Genomic DNA, 17,945 nt, shown 5'->3' with positions numbered 1-17,945 from the left:
TGGCACAATACAGACACATAGGTCAATAGAACAGAATAGAGAGCACAGAAATAAACTCATGTTCTTATAGTCATTTAATATATGATAAAGGAAACAAGAGTATACAAAGGGGAAAAGACAGTCTCTTCAATAAGTGGTACTGGGAAAACTGGATAGATACATGCAAAAGAATGAAATTAGAAGATTTTCTTAACACCATATGCAAAAATAAGCTCAAAATGGATTAAAGAGCTAAATGTAAGACCAGAAACCATAAAATTCCTGTAAGAAAGGATAGGCTGAACACTATTTGACATTTTTTTGAGTCTGTTTCCTCAGGCAAAGGAAACAAAAGCAAAAATAAACTAATGGAACCAAATTAAACCTAAAAGCTTTTGCACAGCAAAGAAAATCATTGAAAAAATGAAAAGGTAACCTACTGAGTGGGAGAAAATATGTGCAAATTATATGACAGATAAGCAATTAATATCAAAAATATGTAAACAGTTCATTCAACTCAATATCAAAAAAACAAACAACCCAGGAAAAAAATGGGCAGAAGATCTGAATAGCCATTTTTCCAAAAAGACATACAGATGGCCAATAGGCACATGAAAAGATGCTCAACATCACTAATCACTGACAAAGTCAAATCAAAAGCACAATGAGATATCACCTCACAGTTGTCAGAATGGCTGTCATCAAAAATACTGCAAATATCAAATGTTGGCAAGGATGTGAAGAAAAGGGAGCCCTAGTATATCATTGGTTAGAATGTAAATTGATGCAGCCACTATGGTAAGCAATATGAAGGTCCTCAAAAAACTTAAATCCAGCAATTCCACTCCTATATATATATCTGAAGAAAATAAAAACACTAATTTGAAAAGATGCATGCACTCCAGCATTCATAGCATTATTTATAACAGCCAAGATATGGAAGCAACCTAAATGTCCATCAATAGATGAAGGGACAAAGTAGTTGTGATATATATATACAATGGAGTATTACTCAGCCATTAAAGAAGGAATGAAATTTTGCCATTTGCAACAATGTGGATGGACCTGGAGGGTATTGTGCTTAGTGAAGTAAGTCAAAGAAAGTCAAATACTTAATGTTACCATTTATATATGGAATAAAATATAAAACAGATGAATGAACATAACAATATAGAAGCAGACTCACAGATATAGAGAACAAACCAGTGGTTGCCAGTGCAGAGAGGGAAAGGGGGTGGAGTAAAATAGGGGTAGGTTTAAGAGGTACAGACTGCTATATATAAAATAAATAAACTACAAGGCTATATTGTACAGCATAGGGAATATAGCCAATATTTTATAACTTCTAAAGTGGTAGAATCAATAAAAATATTGAATCACTGTTGTATACCTGAAACTAATATAATATAGTAAATCAACTACACTTCAATTAGAATTAAGTAATAAATAAAATACAATAAATAAACAGATAATACAATTTAAAACTGCCTGGGTGGGAGCCAAATTCCAATCTGATGGTTGGGAATATCCTCTTAGAGAAGATGCCATTTGACCTAGGATATGAGTTATAAGAAGGAGGTCTTTGCAGAGAAGATTCTATCAGGCAGATAAAATAAGTAGCACAAAGCCTTTATATGAAAAGAGTGCGGTATGCTTTACTTGTAGAAAGGCCAATAGTTCCAGAGAATAGGCTCTGAGTTGAGGAGGAAGAAGTGTGCTGGAGTCATAATAAGAAGGGTCTTATAGATCATAGTAAGGAGTTAAAATTCTTTCTAAGTGTGATAAGAAATCATTGGAAGATAGTAAGGCAGAGAGTGATATCTAACTTATGTTTTTTTAAACTGTTCTGGGTAGACAATGGAATAAAAGTGAAAGCAGAATAGCAAATTAGGAGACCTTTTTTAGTATTTGAGGCAGAATAGCAGATTAGGAGACCTTTTCTAGTATTTGAGGAAGAAACGTTGGTGGCCAGCACTAGCTGATAATGGAGATAGAAAGAAGTGGAAATTTTTCTGCAGGCAGAGTTGACAATTTGCAGCTAATTTGGATGTTGGCAATAAATAGAATGGAAGACTGAATCGATTTTGGCTTGAGAAATTGGGGGTTTGGTTGTACCATTTAGTAAATATGGGAAAGTCTCAAAGAAAGGCAGATTTGGGGGTACATAGTAAATGTTTTGTCTTGATTATATTGCCTTTGAGAAACCTTTCAGACATTTAGGAGGAGATAGGAAGTTGCACATATATGTCTAGAGGTTGAGAGAGAGATGAGCTTGAGATAAAATTGTGTGTACTTAAAACCATGGGCCCAGGTGGTCAGGATCAAGTCCTAAGTCATTCCACCATTTGGAAACTGGGCAGAGGACATGGAGCTAGCAAAGGACGATTAATGAGAAGGAACAACCTGAGAGATAGGAGGAAAGATTATAAGAGATTATGAAATTTAAGAAAAGATATTCAAGAAAGAATTGGAAGGTCAACTCTGTGAAATACTGCAAAGATGTTAAGTTTTAAAAGAGTAAAAAAGTGACATTAGATTTGGCCAAGTGGAGATGATTGATGACCTTGAAAACAGAAGTTTCAAAAGACTGGTGGAGAGAGACATCCAAATGAAGGTTGATGAGAAGAGAATAAAAGATCATTTTATTACCTACCTCCCAGGGTCACAGAGTGCATTAAATGAACCCATGGATGTAAAGTGCATACCATAGTGCCAGGCATACAGTACGAACATCAGAATTAGCCATTGTTGTTGTCACATCATTATCAGTATTATAATTCCCAATGTGATACAGCTTGCAGAATTAAAATTGGATATGGTGACTATCAGTTGCATGTTATTACTTTCACAGCTCCAAGCCAGCCCCCAAGGATCATCAGTTCCATAAGGTCTGGTTCACGCTACATAATCACCTGGGATCATGTGGTTGCACTATCAAATGAATCCACAGTGACAGGATATAAGGTATATAAAAGATTACTAGATTATTTCCCACACAAGCTTCATTCTTACAAAGAGCGACTGATGTTTGTTTTTTTTGTTTTGCCAAAACCCATCCAGCTCTCTCTTATTCTAGCTGTGTAGCAGAATCAGATGACATGATAAATTTTGAAATGAGAAATGATCTTCAGTGAATTCTAGAAAAATGCTACGTCAAATGAGCAAGATAGATAGAATAACTGCTTTAAAGAATAGAGTTGTTAGAATAATTAGTGTTTAAAAAAGAGAGAAAGAAAGAATCCATTTTTGTTTGACAATGATTAAGATAGTGTCGCCAAGCACACAGTGAATTCTTTGATGTATGAGGCACCCTCTGTAAATGAACAAAAATGGAAAAAAGGTTATTTCTATATATTCTCTATATCACACTATCACAGTTTTCAGTCAACACTAACTTTTAGAAACTGTGAAAAAATTTTAATTGCTAGGCAATTTTTAGACTAATTTAATATATTGAAAGAGCCCTCATTTTTTACCTTTTTCATAAAAGACACATTCTTTATCTCTATTTTGGTAATTTCAAAAAATAAAGTTTAGATGCTTAAGATGCATCCTCTTGGATCACCCTAAAAATAGATGAAATCAATTCTGTGAATTAAAAATAACATGAATTTTCCAGCTAGTATTACACACAGCTCCCTAAGATTTTTTTTTTAATTAATAAAAGTATATCATTTTTATTTTATTTAATGTTAGGGCATTGGCTCCTTATTGCCAATTTATTAAATATACATATTTTGAAACTTTTAAAGGTACTCTATAGACCTGATGGCCAGCATGATGGCAAGCTGTATTCAACTCATAAACATTCCATAGAAGTCCCAATCCCCAGGGATGGAGAATATGTTGTAGAGGTTCGTGCACACAGTGATGGAGGAGATGGAGTGGTGTCTCAAGTCAAAATTTCAGGTAAGCCAATCATTTAAGGCACGTTTTAATTAAGTACTCATAAGTTCTAGGCCCATATGGCTTCTCAAGGGTAAATGTGGGACTGATATTCACACTAATATCAGTATCACTTGTAAGTAGATTTGAAATGGTAAGGATGCCCTGAAACTTGAAACTTCTCCCTTTATAAGTCACAAAAGTACATTTGCAACATATCAGATACCTATTGGTTATTATCTGGACAGCAAAGCACAATTAAAATACCATAATGCATTAAAATGGTACATAATACTAGATCATTAGATAATAATATCCAAACTTCTCTTATATCAAAAGGAAATTCACTGGACAACTATCAGGATTCTTCTCACCCCCTTTTCTTTATCTTACACATATTAATATAATAAGATAGAAAGACAGTAGATGATAGCTCCTTCCTTTACCAGTATGTCTATTTGTCTCAGTATAGCTATTCCTTTTCTGCAGACTCTAATTACTTCTCACAGCATTGGTTAATTTGAAATAAATATTTAAGGCAGTTATTTCTTCCTGTAAAACTCTACTAATTTTAAAAATTTTGATATTTTCTCTCACCCTGTATGCATGGTATAGTTTAATTATACTGAATTAAGATTGAGGTCATTTTGAGAATTTTATGAGACTATGAAGTGCTAGAAGATGCTAAAACAAAGATGGTAATAATTGATGTAGAAGAAAATTTGGTGATTTATAGCTAAATAGATGAATATGTTACATATGAACCTAAAATAAAAATCCTTTAAAACAATTGCAGTGTTTTTTGTCCAATCATGGTTATCTAAAGAAACTGTTGACTTAACACTAGGAAATGTCAGATGTTAGGTGAATAGTACCATTCTAGACTTTTTAAAATATGTTTGGATTTATTTGCAAATTATTTAAATTATTTGTAGTGAGAAAGCATGTAAATACAAATGGAAATTTTAGGTTTTCTTATAAATTCAAATTATTTACATTGAAAACACTTTTAGTTTAGACATTATTATGTCTTTTTAGAAAATTGCGAAAATATGAAAGGAAAAGAAAATAGTCATATTCCAAATACTCTAACTGCTTAACTAATGTTCAGTGGAATTTACTTTTAGTTACCCTATATACATACATAATTTCATGTGTTGGCTTCTATTGAATATATCGTGTCATATCCAAATTTTATCAATTATGTTTTATGAACATCCCCCATGTCACTGAAAACTTTATGTATTTTATTTAAAATTATACATGATATTCTCTCAAACAAATGTACAAAAGTTATCTACCCATTTCAGTTTTTCCTATCATAAATAACACTATTTTGAGTGCATTTTTATAAATGTTTCTGCAGGTTAAATTTAAATAATCTTTCTGCAGGTTAAATTTAAACAATAAGTTAAAGAGTTTTACTTCTATATTTAAAAATTTATTTTAAAATATTTGTCAACTTATATTCCTATTATCATTGTGTATGAGTACTAATGTTGCACCACTCCAACATTAGTCTCTTTCTTTTAAGTCATCACTATTTTAATAGGAGAAAATGGCATCTTTTTATTTTTGAAACTTTTTCTAAATTTTGAACTTTGATAACACACAGCTTCAATAGTTTCACACTTAGCAGGGCTGTTTTACAAAAGGAAATGAGAGGCAAATGTGGATATTATTTTGAGGGTGGTAAAATACAAACGAACTAAATAAAGTACTTTTGAACACTGACCTTCCCTGTCTAAAAGCCAGCTGTGGCACACTGTTGCTCTCTTCATTTTTACCCTTGATTCATTCCTAATGCAAAGCAGAACATAGTTTCTGGAATTTAGACTATAGAACTTCGTAGCAGGGACAGATGCTGTAGCAGTGACAGTAGCATTAGTACAGTTATAACTAGTGGTGTGCTGGTAAATGTTAAACAATTGACTGTCCTGGGTAGGAGGAAGCCCTGGTTTATAGTGTTTGCCAATTTTTGTGATGTAAATATTTCACCATGTCCGATTTCAAGCTTCCCACATGATGTCACTAAATGTGAAATTGGAAAGAGGTGGTTAGGAGCACACTGTGATAGGATTGTCACCATACAGACGCAATAGGCATAACCTCAAGAGCACTGATGACAATTAAAATGTAGTAAATAATTAGGAAGTGAAGAGACTGAATACTTACTACCTTTGTTTTAAACTTTTTCATTTAACTAATAAGTTTACATAATTTCAATTTTAATAACAGTGTTTTCAACAACTCACTCATAAACTTCCTTAAAATGTAATGGTTGCCTTTTGGAAGGTAGTATGGACCAGCTGCAGCACACCAAGTTTATAGTCTGATTGCCCAGTGTAAATAGCCCATGTGCAGAAGACACAGAGTATGATTTTTTAGAAACCTCAAACATAGTTTCCTCTTTTTTTGCTAAGTAATGGAAAATATTCTTATTAATGCAGAATTTCTATTATTTATCTCAATCTGACCATAACTGTACCAAAAAAAAACACACAAAAAACTGTAGAATTAACATTAGGAAATGTCAGATGTTTGATGAATAGCACCATTCTAGAATTGTCTCATTTAAGTTTGGATTTATTTTCAAATTGCTTAAATTATTTGTAGTGAGAAAAGCATTTAAATACAAATGAAAATTTTAGGCTTTCTCATAAGTTTAAAAGACTCCCAGTACTTTCCTTTGTTTCAGTTTTCATGCCTAAAATATGTAGCCATGAATATAATACACTGCTATATTTTCATATTTATATGCATTATGCTGTCATTCATTCATTCAACAAATATACATTAAATGCCTAAAATATGTGAGGCATAATTTACATACTTAAAATGTGCTACCGTTTGTATATTTCCACATGCCTTCGAGTCCACATCACAATCATTCCTCGCTGGCTCTATTACAATTCTAAAAATTTTTTAGGCTTCCAGTTTTGACTTCCTATAGTCCATTCCCTATGCAGCAGCCAGACTGATCCTTTCAAACACGTCAAATCATATAACTCTCCTCTTAGAAAGATATCCTATAAGATGAATTCTAAATTCCTCACCACCTACCTTTATAATCTGGCCCTGCCAAACTCTCTCCCCTCAGTTAATTGATTTCACCCTTGGTCCATTGACCTCTTTTTGCTTCTTGAACATACCAACATTATTCGTATTACCTTTAACCACCTGTGCTTTTTCTTGCTGCTGCCTGGGATTCTCTGGCTCTTGGCACAGCAGGTCATTCTTGTCATTTTTGTTTCTGCTCAGATGTCACCTTCTAAATGAAGAATTATTATACAGCCATCAATGTAAGATAGCCCTCTACTCCAATGTTTTGTCATATAGTGTCACTTTTTAAATTTATTCATAATATTTATAGCTATTTAGAATTATCTTTTTAGTTTATACTATTTATTATCTATCTTTATCTTTACTTGAATGTAAGCTCTGAGGGAGCAAATTCTTGCCTGCCTTGTTCAACCCTTGAATCCCCAGCACTCAGAGTACATATCTGGCACATAATGGTTTTAACAAATAATTCTTGAATGAATTCATGATTTCTGTATAGAGTAAGAATAATTTGGCAAATTAAACTATAATTTAGATGTCTAGAATGTTGATATGCTTTCCCATTGGGTACATGATTTACATTATGACATACTCACCCACAATTTGATTCTTACAAAGATTAAGACAGTATTAGAGATATTCTAGAAAACTTATTAGACATGGTAATCTGTAACTCCACTTATCTCTGACCTGAACACTGTCATCTGCTGTCTTAATAAATTGTTCCCTATCAGATGTTTATAGTTCACAGTGAGGCAAACATAATACTGTAAATGTTTCGTCACAAACATAGTATGTCTAATACATTCTATATTGTCTTTTAAGAATCTTTTTTTTTATAGATCATTGTGAGTTAAATTAAGAATCTGGTGAAATAGCTACAATATTTTAAATACAAATTTTAATAAATTAATTTAGCTTATGACATATTCACTTAAAAATGTTAGAATATAGATTAACAAGGATCTTTGGTCATAAATAAATGTCCACAGAGAAGTGTGTATTTCATTACTAATGTGTGAATGTGCATATTTTGAGCTTTTATTTTTCTTTTAGTTTTAAACACACTATAGCTATCTTAGTCAAATGAAGACTTTCAAGGACATTTTAGAGTCTGGACTTCTTCCTGAGGGCAAAAAGTAGTCATTTGACATCTTTAAGGTGGGAGTAATATGATCAGATATTTGCACTTGAAAAATCACTTTTGTGATTATGGAAAATATATATAGTAGGGGAGTAGATATAAGGAGATGAATTACAAGGTTATTGTCATAGAAGGATTAAGATGATGATGGTCTGGACTGGAAAGTGGGTAGTGGCAAAGTCTAGGGTAGGTTCTAAAAGAACAAGGCATCTTTTCCACTTGATTTAAAGGTACTATATATTTATTTTGTTGACTTCATGTCTTCGAATAAATCTGTAATTTATCCTGATGTCACCATAGATGATGTAATCTAAACATTTAACCTACTATTTTTGGTAACTCCAAGCTATTAAATTAAACTATATATATAACCAAAGCCACTGACTTCAACACTGATGAAAAACACATTTTTTTTCACTTTGTCCTTTCTTCCCAGTAGCAGAAGACAAAGGGCTAGGAAACCAGTCTTTAGTGGAATCTTTAGATGTTTGATTCCATTACTCACATGCTCCCTTCTCCATTACCCGTGTAAGTAGTGTGGTATAAAAGGAACAAGAGGATAGTCGGAATGTTTAGATTTAATTCATGCTTTATGAAATTAAAATTCATAAAGAATTAATGTCAGCAATTTTGCAAATATATCCTTGGTAAGCATTTTCAAAAACCAAAAATAGTTTGAGCATCTAATTTTGTACAATAACCTGTATATAGAAGGAGAGGGTAATATGCATGGTGGTCTTAGGTTTACTTTATCCTGCCTTCTTTAATGACAGGATGCTATATAATTAAGTGATCCCCAAATCTGTAACTTTGTAAATGTCCTGTATCATTTGGAAAAATAGATTTCCATAAATAAATTAACTACTAACCTAAAATTTTGGAATGGTATATTATATGACAATAATGTTACAGTTGCATGCCATTCTTATAGGTCCACCATCATAACTTTAAAGTCTTGTATTTGTGATTTTGACACAATCAGATACTATCATTCAGGAAATGCTATCACCATAACTATTTTGAAACTATCAAATATTTTGTTTTACTTTGCTACATGTTGTGTGGGATTCAAGATTTTAAGAGGGTGAATTCAACCTCTGTATTTCTAGGCTGATAAGTAGCTTACATTCAAAATTACCTCTAAAATATAAATTCCTTTTATTACCATTCAGTCCTGACTACACACTTAAAACCTTTCCAACTGTAAAGCAGTACTTGGCATTCCTCGTTTTACAAAAAGCATGAAAAAGGATGATAAGTTATCTGAACAAACTAATATTTTTTCACATTTCTAAATTTGACTTAGGACAGTGACTCACTGCCTTGATTTTTGTTAATGTAGCTCTATAAATGACTCAGGGTTATTTCAGCAGTTGATGGACAGGGCTAGGAACTCCCAGCAAAGGGAGTTCTCAGAGGTTTACTTACTCTTCAGAAGCTTTGAGCAGTAGTTCTGGAAGTGGATTTTGCCACTTTGTCAGGCCATGGATGGCATCTCTGTGTTTAAATTAACTCGGGTTCTCCTGAATCTTCCCCAATGTTTTTTTTAGCTACTAGTAAATTCACACAACAGTCCCAACATAGTTTGTTCATTTACTTAGATTCAGACATAATTTGATAGGAAATTAATCAGGGGAATACATTATAAAAATAGAAGGGAAAATTAAAAATAATCCTCCAAGATTTACTTACTACCAAAATAATTTTGGTTTATAAAATTTGGTCTTAGTCTCTGAAGCTATACTTTAGTGTTACAATGTGCAAATAGTTTTTTCCTCTGATAAATAAACCTTACTCTTAAAATATTCCATATTTGTATAATACTTTTGCTCTCCAGGAAATTGATTCATTCAATAAACATCTACTGAACACCTACAATATGTCAGGCATTCTGCTAGGTTACTGGTTACAATAATTGGCAAGCCCTTCTGAAGCTTACATGCAGCAACATGGATAGACCTAGAAATTATCATATAAGTGAACTAAGTCAGACAGAGAAAGACAAGTATCATATGATATCACTTATATGTGGAATCTAAAATATGATACAAATGAACTTACTTACAAAACAGAAAAAGACTCACAGACATAGAGAACAAACTTATGGTTACCAAAGGGGAAAGGGGGTGAGGGAGGGATAAACTAGGAGTTTGGGATTAACAGATACACAGTACTCTATATAAAATAGATAAATAACAAGTAACTACTGTATAGCACAGGGAACTATATTCTGTCTCTTGTAATAAACTATAATGGAAAAAAATATAAAACTATATATATATAAAACTGAATGACCTTGCCATACACCAGCAGCTAACACAACATTGTAAATAAATTTAAAAAAATAAGAAAACTAGTAGATATCTGGAAAATAAAGAACTAACACCAAATAATAAAGTTTATTTATATTTAGCTTTATTAAGGATTATAAGGAAAATATAAGTGGCTAATATAGAGAATAAAAGAGATAAAACTGATTTAAATGAGATGATCAGTTCAAGCATCCCTTAAGTAGGAAATGTTTGGGCTGAAGCCTAAAGAAAAGGAACTAGCCAGACCACTCAAGTGGGGCTAAGAGTCCCAGGTACAGGGAAGGAGCCTGACATGTTCAAGGAGACCAGTGTGACCATTACGTAGAGATGTGGGATGAGTTGGAGAGATGAGAGGGGCAAAGCCATGAACGGCCTTGATTCCATCTCAGACTCATCTCATATCCTTCTCCTCTCATTTTAACTCTCTCCCTCATCCCATCCTTAAAGGCTTTTGTCAGAAATTTGTACCTTATTCTATGTTCAATGGGAAAACATTGAGGAGCCTTTAGGAGATGAGTGATGCAATCTGATTTAAGATCATTTTTGCTATAGTGCAGAAAATAAATTGGAGTGGAACAAAAGGGGAATTGGTGGGGCTGGTGAGAAAAGAGAAAGTCTGAAACCCAATCAGCACAAGCAGATTCTTCTTCAGAAAGAATCGATATATAGGATAGTTTAGTTTTTTCTTGCTCTGCAAAGCAAAGCAAATTACAAGATCTTTTTGAGGATAAATGACTAAAGAAGACATTATATACTATTCAGAGGGTAAAAATGTACATTTTAGAATGTTTCTTGTAAGAATTTTCAGGTGGAATATAAAAGTTAGAGATAAAAATATTATAAAAGTATTCATAGGCTTGCTGGAGGAAAATGTCTAGACCATCTTGTGCAACTCCTTCCCAAGGGCTGGAATTCTCTGCAGGACATTGATGACTTATGCTCTCTCAACATCAGCTTAAAACACTGTTGGTGATAAGGAGGGAATTCACCCATTTTACAAGCAGCCCTTAGACTATCAATCAATAGCTTTAATCCACAGATTACAGATCTCTGATCAATTCTATAATGATTGAACTAGTTTCCAATAAAATCAGGATCAACCCACATATACTATAAAATTCTTTCCTCTCTCTCTTCTGTCAGTGAAAGATGGTGCAGCTTTCAGGAAAAATGAAACCTCTCTGGATAATTTAATCAAGTATTAGAGTCTTAAAAAAGAAAACCTTTTATAAGAACTGTGAGAATGAATGTCTGCTGGCTTTAAGAAAAGCAAAATAGTTGAAAGGAACCCCCACTTATGTGCCATCTGCTTGCGGTCCCAAAGTAGGGGATCCACAGATGAATCCCAAAGGAAGTGGCACCACCTTCCTTTGATATCAGCTGAGGCCCACAGTCCTGCCCACCACAGCCAGAGCAGCAGTGGCTTCTGCTTTGCTATGACCTTCCAGTTCACCCCCCTAGTGCCTCTCAGTGGCAAGAGAATCTAGGAAATATTGTTTTCACATTTTTACCCCAGAGATAGTCAGGAGATCATAGGGAGCAAGAAGAATGGTGCTGAAATTCCAAGAAAAATACGTCCTTCTCCAAAAATAAGTAGGTTTACATCAAAACTAACAAGAAGAACCAACCTAAATATGGATTTTTAGGGAAAGTTAAATTAAATAAAAGAGAGAAAATAAATACGTTTTAACTTCTAAACTGACTTCATGATATAGAAATTCATATTATTAGAAGCACCATTAAAATTATAGGATAAGAGAAGCTGCAGATATTAAAGCTATATCATGAAAATATCTAAAAGGGAGATTTGCCCAAGATATGGAAAATAATTATTAATATCACCTGATCACTAGGACTCACAGATAACAACGTGGCTACTATATTTAGTCACTCCCCATATTTCCTTTCTCAGTATTATGATAACATCATAATGGATATTATTGTATACAGACCTTTCTTCTGAATTTCCAAGTTTTTCTTAGAAAAGATTCCTAGAAGTGGAAATACAGGATTAAAGGACAGGACCTTTCAAAGACTTGGCAAACACTTGACAATTGCCAAATTGCTATCCAAATAGTGATGCCCACATTTTATCATTAAACAAGCCTTTTTTTTTTACTAGCATCTTGCTATTCAAAAATTTTTCATTAATTAAGCAAAGATATTATCTCATAATTTTTATTATTTAATTACTATTGAGATGAATATATTAACGTTTAATAGTGATTTAGTTTCAGTTCTATGAAGTTCTGTTTATATTCTTTTTTGTTTGCTATTAATAACTTTCTTTAAATTTTTATGACCAATTTATACAGCAAAATTTTTAACATTTTCATGCCATATTTGTAGCAAATGTTTTTCAAACTTGTGTTTAAATGCTATTGACACTAGATTGATATGTTTTATTTTTAAGCAAAATAATGAATAGTTATAAAAATTCTCAAATACTTAATGTACATAAACAAGAAGTAATAGAATAATAGATACAATGTAAGTTTATTTATATGAAGTTCAAAAAGAATATAATAAAGCAACCTTTAAAGAGGTACATATATGACCTGTAAAACTTCCCCCAAAAGAGAATGATTAACATAAAATTCAGCACAGTGTTGTGAGGGGTAATCAGAAAGAGGTTTATAGGATGGTAACAATGTTATCAATATTTGTTTGCCTGCTGATAAGTATACAGGTGTTTTCTGTTGTTTGTAAATAGTATTTTAAAAAATACTAATTTACATAATTTATTTCAAAGTTGTAAGACTAAAAAGGGGTTTGACGAAATTGAAGAGTGGAGAAAGACTATTGAATTTGGTATTTTATAGGTCTGTATTGGTTGGCTAGGCCTGCCATAACAAAGTATCACAGACTGGTTTAAACAACAGAAATGTATTTTCTTTCAATTCTGAAGACTATAAGTCTGAGATGAAGGTGTTGGCAGGTTTGGCTTCTTTGGAGGCCTCTCTTTTTGGCTTGTAGATGGCCATTTTCTCCCTCTGTCCTCACATGGTCTTCCCTCTGTGTAGGTCTGTGTCCTAATTTCCCCTTCTTATAAGAACACCAATCATATTGGACTAGAGCCCGCCCCAATAACCTATTTTAACTTAATTACCTCTTTAAAGACTCTGTCTCCCAATACAGTCACATTATGAGGTACTAAGTATTAGGGCTTCAACATATGAATTTTCAGCGGTAAAATTCAGCCCATAATAAAATCATTGGTAATTTCAAGAGAAAAACTTCCATAAAATAGTGTGGGTGAAAGTCTTATTTCTCTAAGCAAACCACACAGAACTTACATACTATAGGGAGGAGGTAAAATCAAGCTATTGATATATAACATTTTGTCAGATAGAGATAATGTATGAAGAAAATAAAGCAGAGGCAGGTGGGTAAGGAGGGATGGAAGAGGGCTAGAGCTTATGTTTTCTTTTTCTTTTTTTTCCCATGGAAAGGCATTTTATTTTAAACATAGCAGTGTGTACATGTCAATCCCAAACTCCCAGTCTATCCCTCCCCTCCACCCTTCCCGCCTGGTAATCATAAATTCATTCTCTAAGTTTGTGAGTTTGTTCCTGTTTTGTAAATAAGCTCATTTGTATCATATTTTTTTAAGATTCTGCATATAAGTGATATCATATGATATTTGTCTTTCTCTGTCTGACTTACTTCATTTAGTATGATAATCTCCAGGTCCATCCAGGTTGCTGCAAATGGCATTATTTCATTCTTTTTAATGGTTGAGTAATATTCCATGGTATATATGTACCACATCTTCTTTACCCATTCATCTGTTGATGGACATTTAGGTTGCTTCCATGTCTTGGCTATTGTAAACAGTGCTGCAATGGACATTAGGGTACATGTATCCTTTCAAAACATGTTTTTCAGTAAGAGTAGCAGGAAAAGCCTGCTCTGATGGGGTAACAGTGGAAAAGAAAATCAAATGAAGTGAGGAAATTGTCCATGCAGTAATCTGGAAAGAAAAGTATTTCTACAAGAACATTAAAAAGCCCCAAGCAAGGAGTAGGTTTGAATGTTCAATGTTCCAGCAAGGAGACCAGTGTGACTGGGGCCGAGCAAGCCATGGGGAGAGTGGGCACAATGAGTCTGGAGAGGTAGATAGGACCTGAATCATAACAAGGTTAAGGACTTTGGAATTTACTCTAAATGTGACAAGAAACTATTGAAGTATTTTAAAATGTGGACTGATATGATCAGATTTATATTATACAAGTTGTATGTTTGCTATTCTTTGGAAGGAAGCAGAAATCCTGTGAATTGTGGGGAAAATCTCTGTAAATATCAGAAAATAAGGAGGGTAGGAAATAGCAGCCAAAAGGTGATAGTCCAAGTAAGAGATGAAGTCAGCTCTGACTAGTGTGGTCACCGTAGAAGAACTGAGAAATAGTTATAGTCAGGATTTATTTGGAAGAAGACCTAACAATATTTTCTGATGATAAGGGGTCTGAAAAAGGAATTGGCATAACTCTTAGGAATTTAGATTAACCAATGGAATCATCTACTTAAATGGCCAACAGAATATCTACTTAACAGAATCATCTACTGAAAATAGATAACTGGAGAAAATAATTAGGAGTTCAAATTTTGACATGCTAGCTCATGCTACATCTATTAGACATCCAGGTGTATATTGATTAAAAAAAAAATTGTCTAGCAAAACTGAGAATCCAGCTGAGATCAGATAATAAATTTGTCAGAGAACCACTTGGCATAATTGTATAAGCATCTACAACCCATACCAGCCTGATACAGAAATAGAGATAGCAGATTGTTGTTGGTGTTGCCCAAAGTTATTGTTAATATAATAGGAGATCAAGGGAAAAAAGGATTCATTACTTCTAGTTTAAGAAAAATTTAAATAGCTGGACAGAAAATTTGTATCTATTAGAATATTTTCAGCTGTCAGTAATAAACTCTCAACTCGAAATTGCTCGAGAGATAGGTAGGCCTTATGTCTTTCGTGAAATCAGTGTCTCAAACATATAATCAAGGACCAGTTTCCCCCTACCCCCTACCCCCTCCCCAGCTTTCTCTACTTGGGAGGTCTCAGAATCAGGTTCATTCTAAGGCTCATCTAAGGCTCTCTGTGGTATCAAGATGGCTGCCGCAGTGCTAGGAATTATTACAAAGAGGCCTGATGATGTCCAAGAAAGAAGGGGTCTCTCTCTTTTGAAACTCTATTCTTAAAATGAAGGACCTTTCCCAGAAGGCCCTCAGAAAATATTTCCCATATTGTCTAGAACTGAGTCGCAAGTCTACCCTTAAATAAATAATATGGCATTTCCATGATTGCTCAATGTGATAAAATTTACCACAAATCTGAGGATGGTAAAATCTTCCTTGAGGAATGAACATCTGAACAAAAAATGGAGACTGTATTCACAAGGAAGCAAAGAGAAAAAGATTTCTGCTTAATATTAAAAGTTAAATAGCCAGGTAAATAAATGTGGATATAGGAAAAGGAAGAAGAAGAAACTAGGTCAAAGAGCAACTTCATAAAAATGCAGAAGAAGAGAGGGGAAAGTTATAGGAAGGATAGAAAGTTAGCTTCAAAAGCAGAAAATTTAGGCAGGGTTATTTTTTATTTAGGTAATAAGCGGTGATCACCAACATGGATCCTGAGACTAAAACAAAGATTTATGATGTCAAATCTAAAACAAAGACTTATGATGTCAAACAAGTAACCAAAGAGTATGTCAATAAACTAAGTCGAGAGAACTCTAATCCAAAGTCAGTAAACACAAATTTATCCTTAAAATTATATATTTGTCACTACCACTGTTAAAGAACATATAAGTAGGTAAATAGGCATAGGAACAGTTTAAGTTATTACTGTCACAGGAGAATTCTACATGTCTTTGCTTTGTTTTGCATTTTAGATTATATACTCCACAATACTTAAATCTGTGAGACAATCCCTTCCCCTCAAGAGCTGCATTTGGTGGTATTTTCTACATTTAGGAAATTATACTAGGAGGATGGAATCTGGAAAGAATACTGTTGATGTAACTAAAATTGGAACCTAGCTTGAGAAGGGATTTCCATATGTAATAAGTGCTTTCCAAATCAGAGTGGTAAATTAAGGAATTTAACATTTTTGAAGAATGTAAGTACATTGAAGAAGTTTCAGAAAATGAACCAATGGTGCATTCAAAATGGGCTTTCTTTTTCTGAATTTTGGGTATCAGCAAAATTACAGTCTTACTAAATAGTAATCTGTTTATTTTACCTTGTTTGCATAATACCAAGTTCTGTGGAATATAAAGTTTCAACAAATATTATAATGGGTCATAATATTATGCATCAACAAATTAGTCATAAGATGGGTAATCTTGTGCAATGGTATATCTTAAATGTATAGTTTTAATTATTAGTAAACTCAATTTTGCATTTTATGAATGTTTATATATTGGTGGCTTAAAATATTACATTAAGATATCTGTTCTGTACACTCAAATGGGTTGGAAATATTCTATAATCCTAAGGGAGGAATATTAGGATAAATGTACCTCCCCTCAAATTATAAGATATTACTTTATATTCTCTCCTGAAGGAAGAGCAACAAATAAGTGAATTAAAATAATTATATTATCTTAAAATTATATATACATCAACCATTAAAACACCATTTCAAAATTAATTTTCCTATGAAAAATTATAGGCTCTCTTGAAATTTGTAATCTTCTTAGGAAAATATAGAGGCAATTGTCTGTGCTGAGAAAGAGAGTTGGGTTTTAAATTTTCTCTCCTGAGGTTTGACACTTATTCACTGTAACATAAATCTGAAAACCATTTAGAAAAGAAAATGAGTTTGTTATTTTTAAAAATAAAATCCTACAAAATTCTTGCAAGTAGAACAGGAAACCTTTAATGCTCCAATAAGAGAGAATATAACTCTTAAACTGGAAAGTGATATATCAACATATTAAAATGGTCCATTTGATAATACATTAGGGACCAGCTTTAGTGATTGATGAAGGAATGTTTAGGTCTCAAAGTACTTCTCATAGTTGAGTATGGCTAAAAGCCAGATTCTTTGGTAGGTTATTCACAGTATAAACACAATGTAATGAAGCAAATGACATTCCAAGGGCACTTTCTACAGACACCTTCTGCAAAATGAGCCAGATAAAGAGAAAATAAATCATTTGGAACATAATCCAAGAGTATGAATTTCTCCATCCAGTAGTCTTTCTTCTACAACCTATCACTCCAGGCAGACCCTGAATAATTGCCTCTCATCTCTAAAGCAAATCACCAGCCTTCCTCCCGTGGCTGTGAGAAGCAGAAAGAAGGAAGGGTATTTGTTGTACATTACAGAGGACTCAGGAAGAGTCAAGGATACTGTAGATTACAAAGGAGTAGTGCAACAAGACACTTAGCCCAGAGTCATTGCCTCAAAGTCTAGATATACCTGGAAGTTCTGAAATCTTTGGATATCAACATGTGTGGAGATGATCCTTCCAATGTCCTGGCCTCTTAATTCCTGTTTCTTGGTGATCTTGCCCTCTGCCTGCCTCAGCCACCCACCCATGATTACA

General features: G+C 33.3%; 1 protein-coding gene across 4 annotated transcripts in view; it reads left to right on the top strand.

The window, feature by feature from the left end:
• Positions 1-17,945, top strand: part of CNTN1 (contactin 1) — a 370,073-nt gene that overhangs the window by 328,190 nt on the left and 23,938 nt on the right. For all 4 annotated transcript variants that reach the window (XM_007168319.3, XM_007168318.3, XM_007168316.3 and 1 more), the window contains 2 exons: positions 2,831-2,943; positions 3,732-3,888. In XM_007168319.3, coding sequence (XP_007168381.2) covers positions 2,831-2,943; positions 3,732-3,888 — 270 coding nt within the window. The remainder of the gene's footprint in view (positions 1-2,830; positions 2,944-3,731; positions 3,889-17,945) is intronic.

The sequence above is a fragment of the Balaenoptera acutorostrata genome, chromosome 11, assembly GCF_949987535.1.
Source record: "Balaenoptera acutorostrata chromosome 11, mBalAcu1.1, whole genome shotgun sequence".
In the NCBI taxonomy this organism is placed as follows: Eukaryota; Metazoa; Chordata; class Mammalia; order Artiodactyla; family Balaenopteridae; genus Balaenoptera; species Balaenoptera acutorostrata.
The sequence above is the reverse complement of the archived record's forward strand: the minus strand, read 5'-3'. Positions and strand labels throughout refer to the sequence as shown.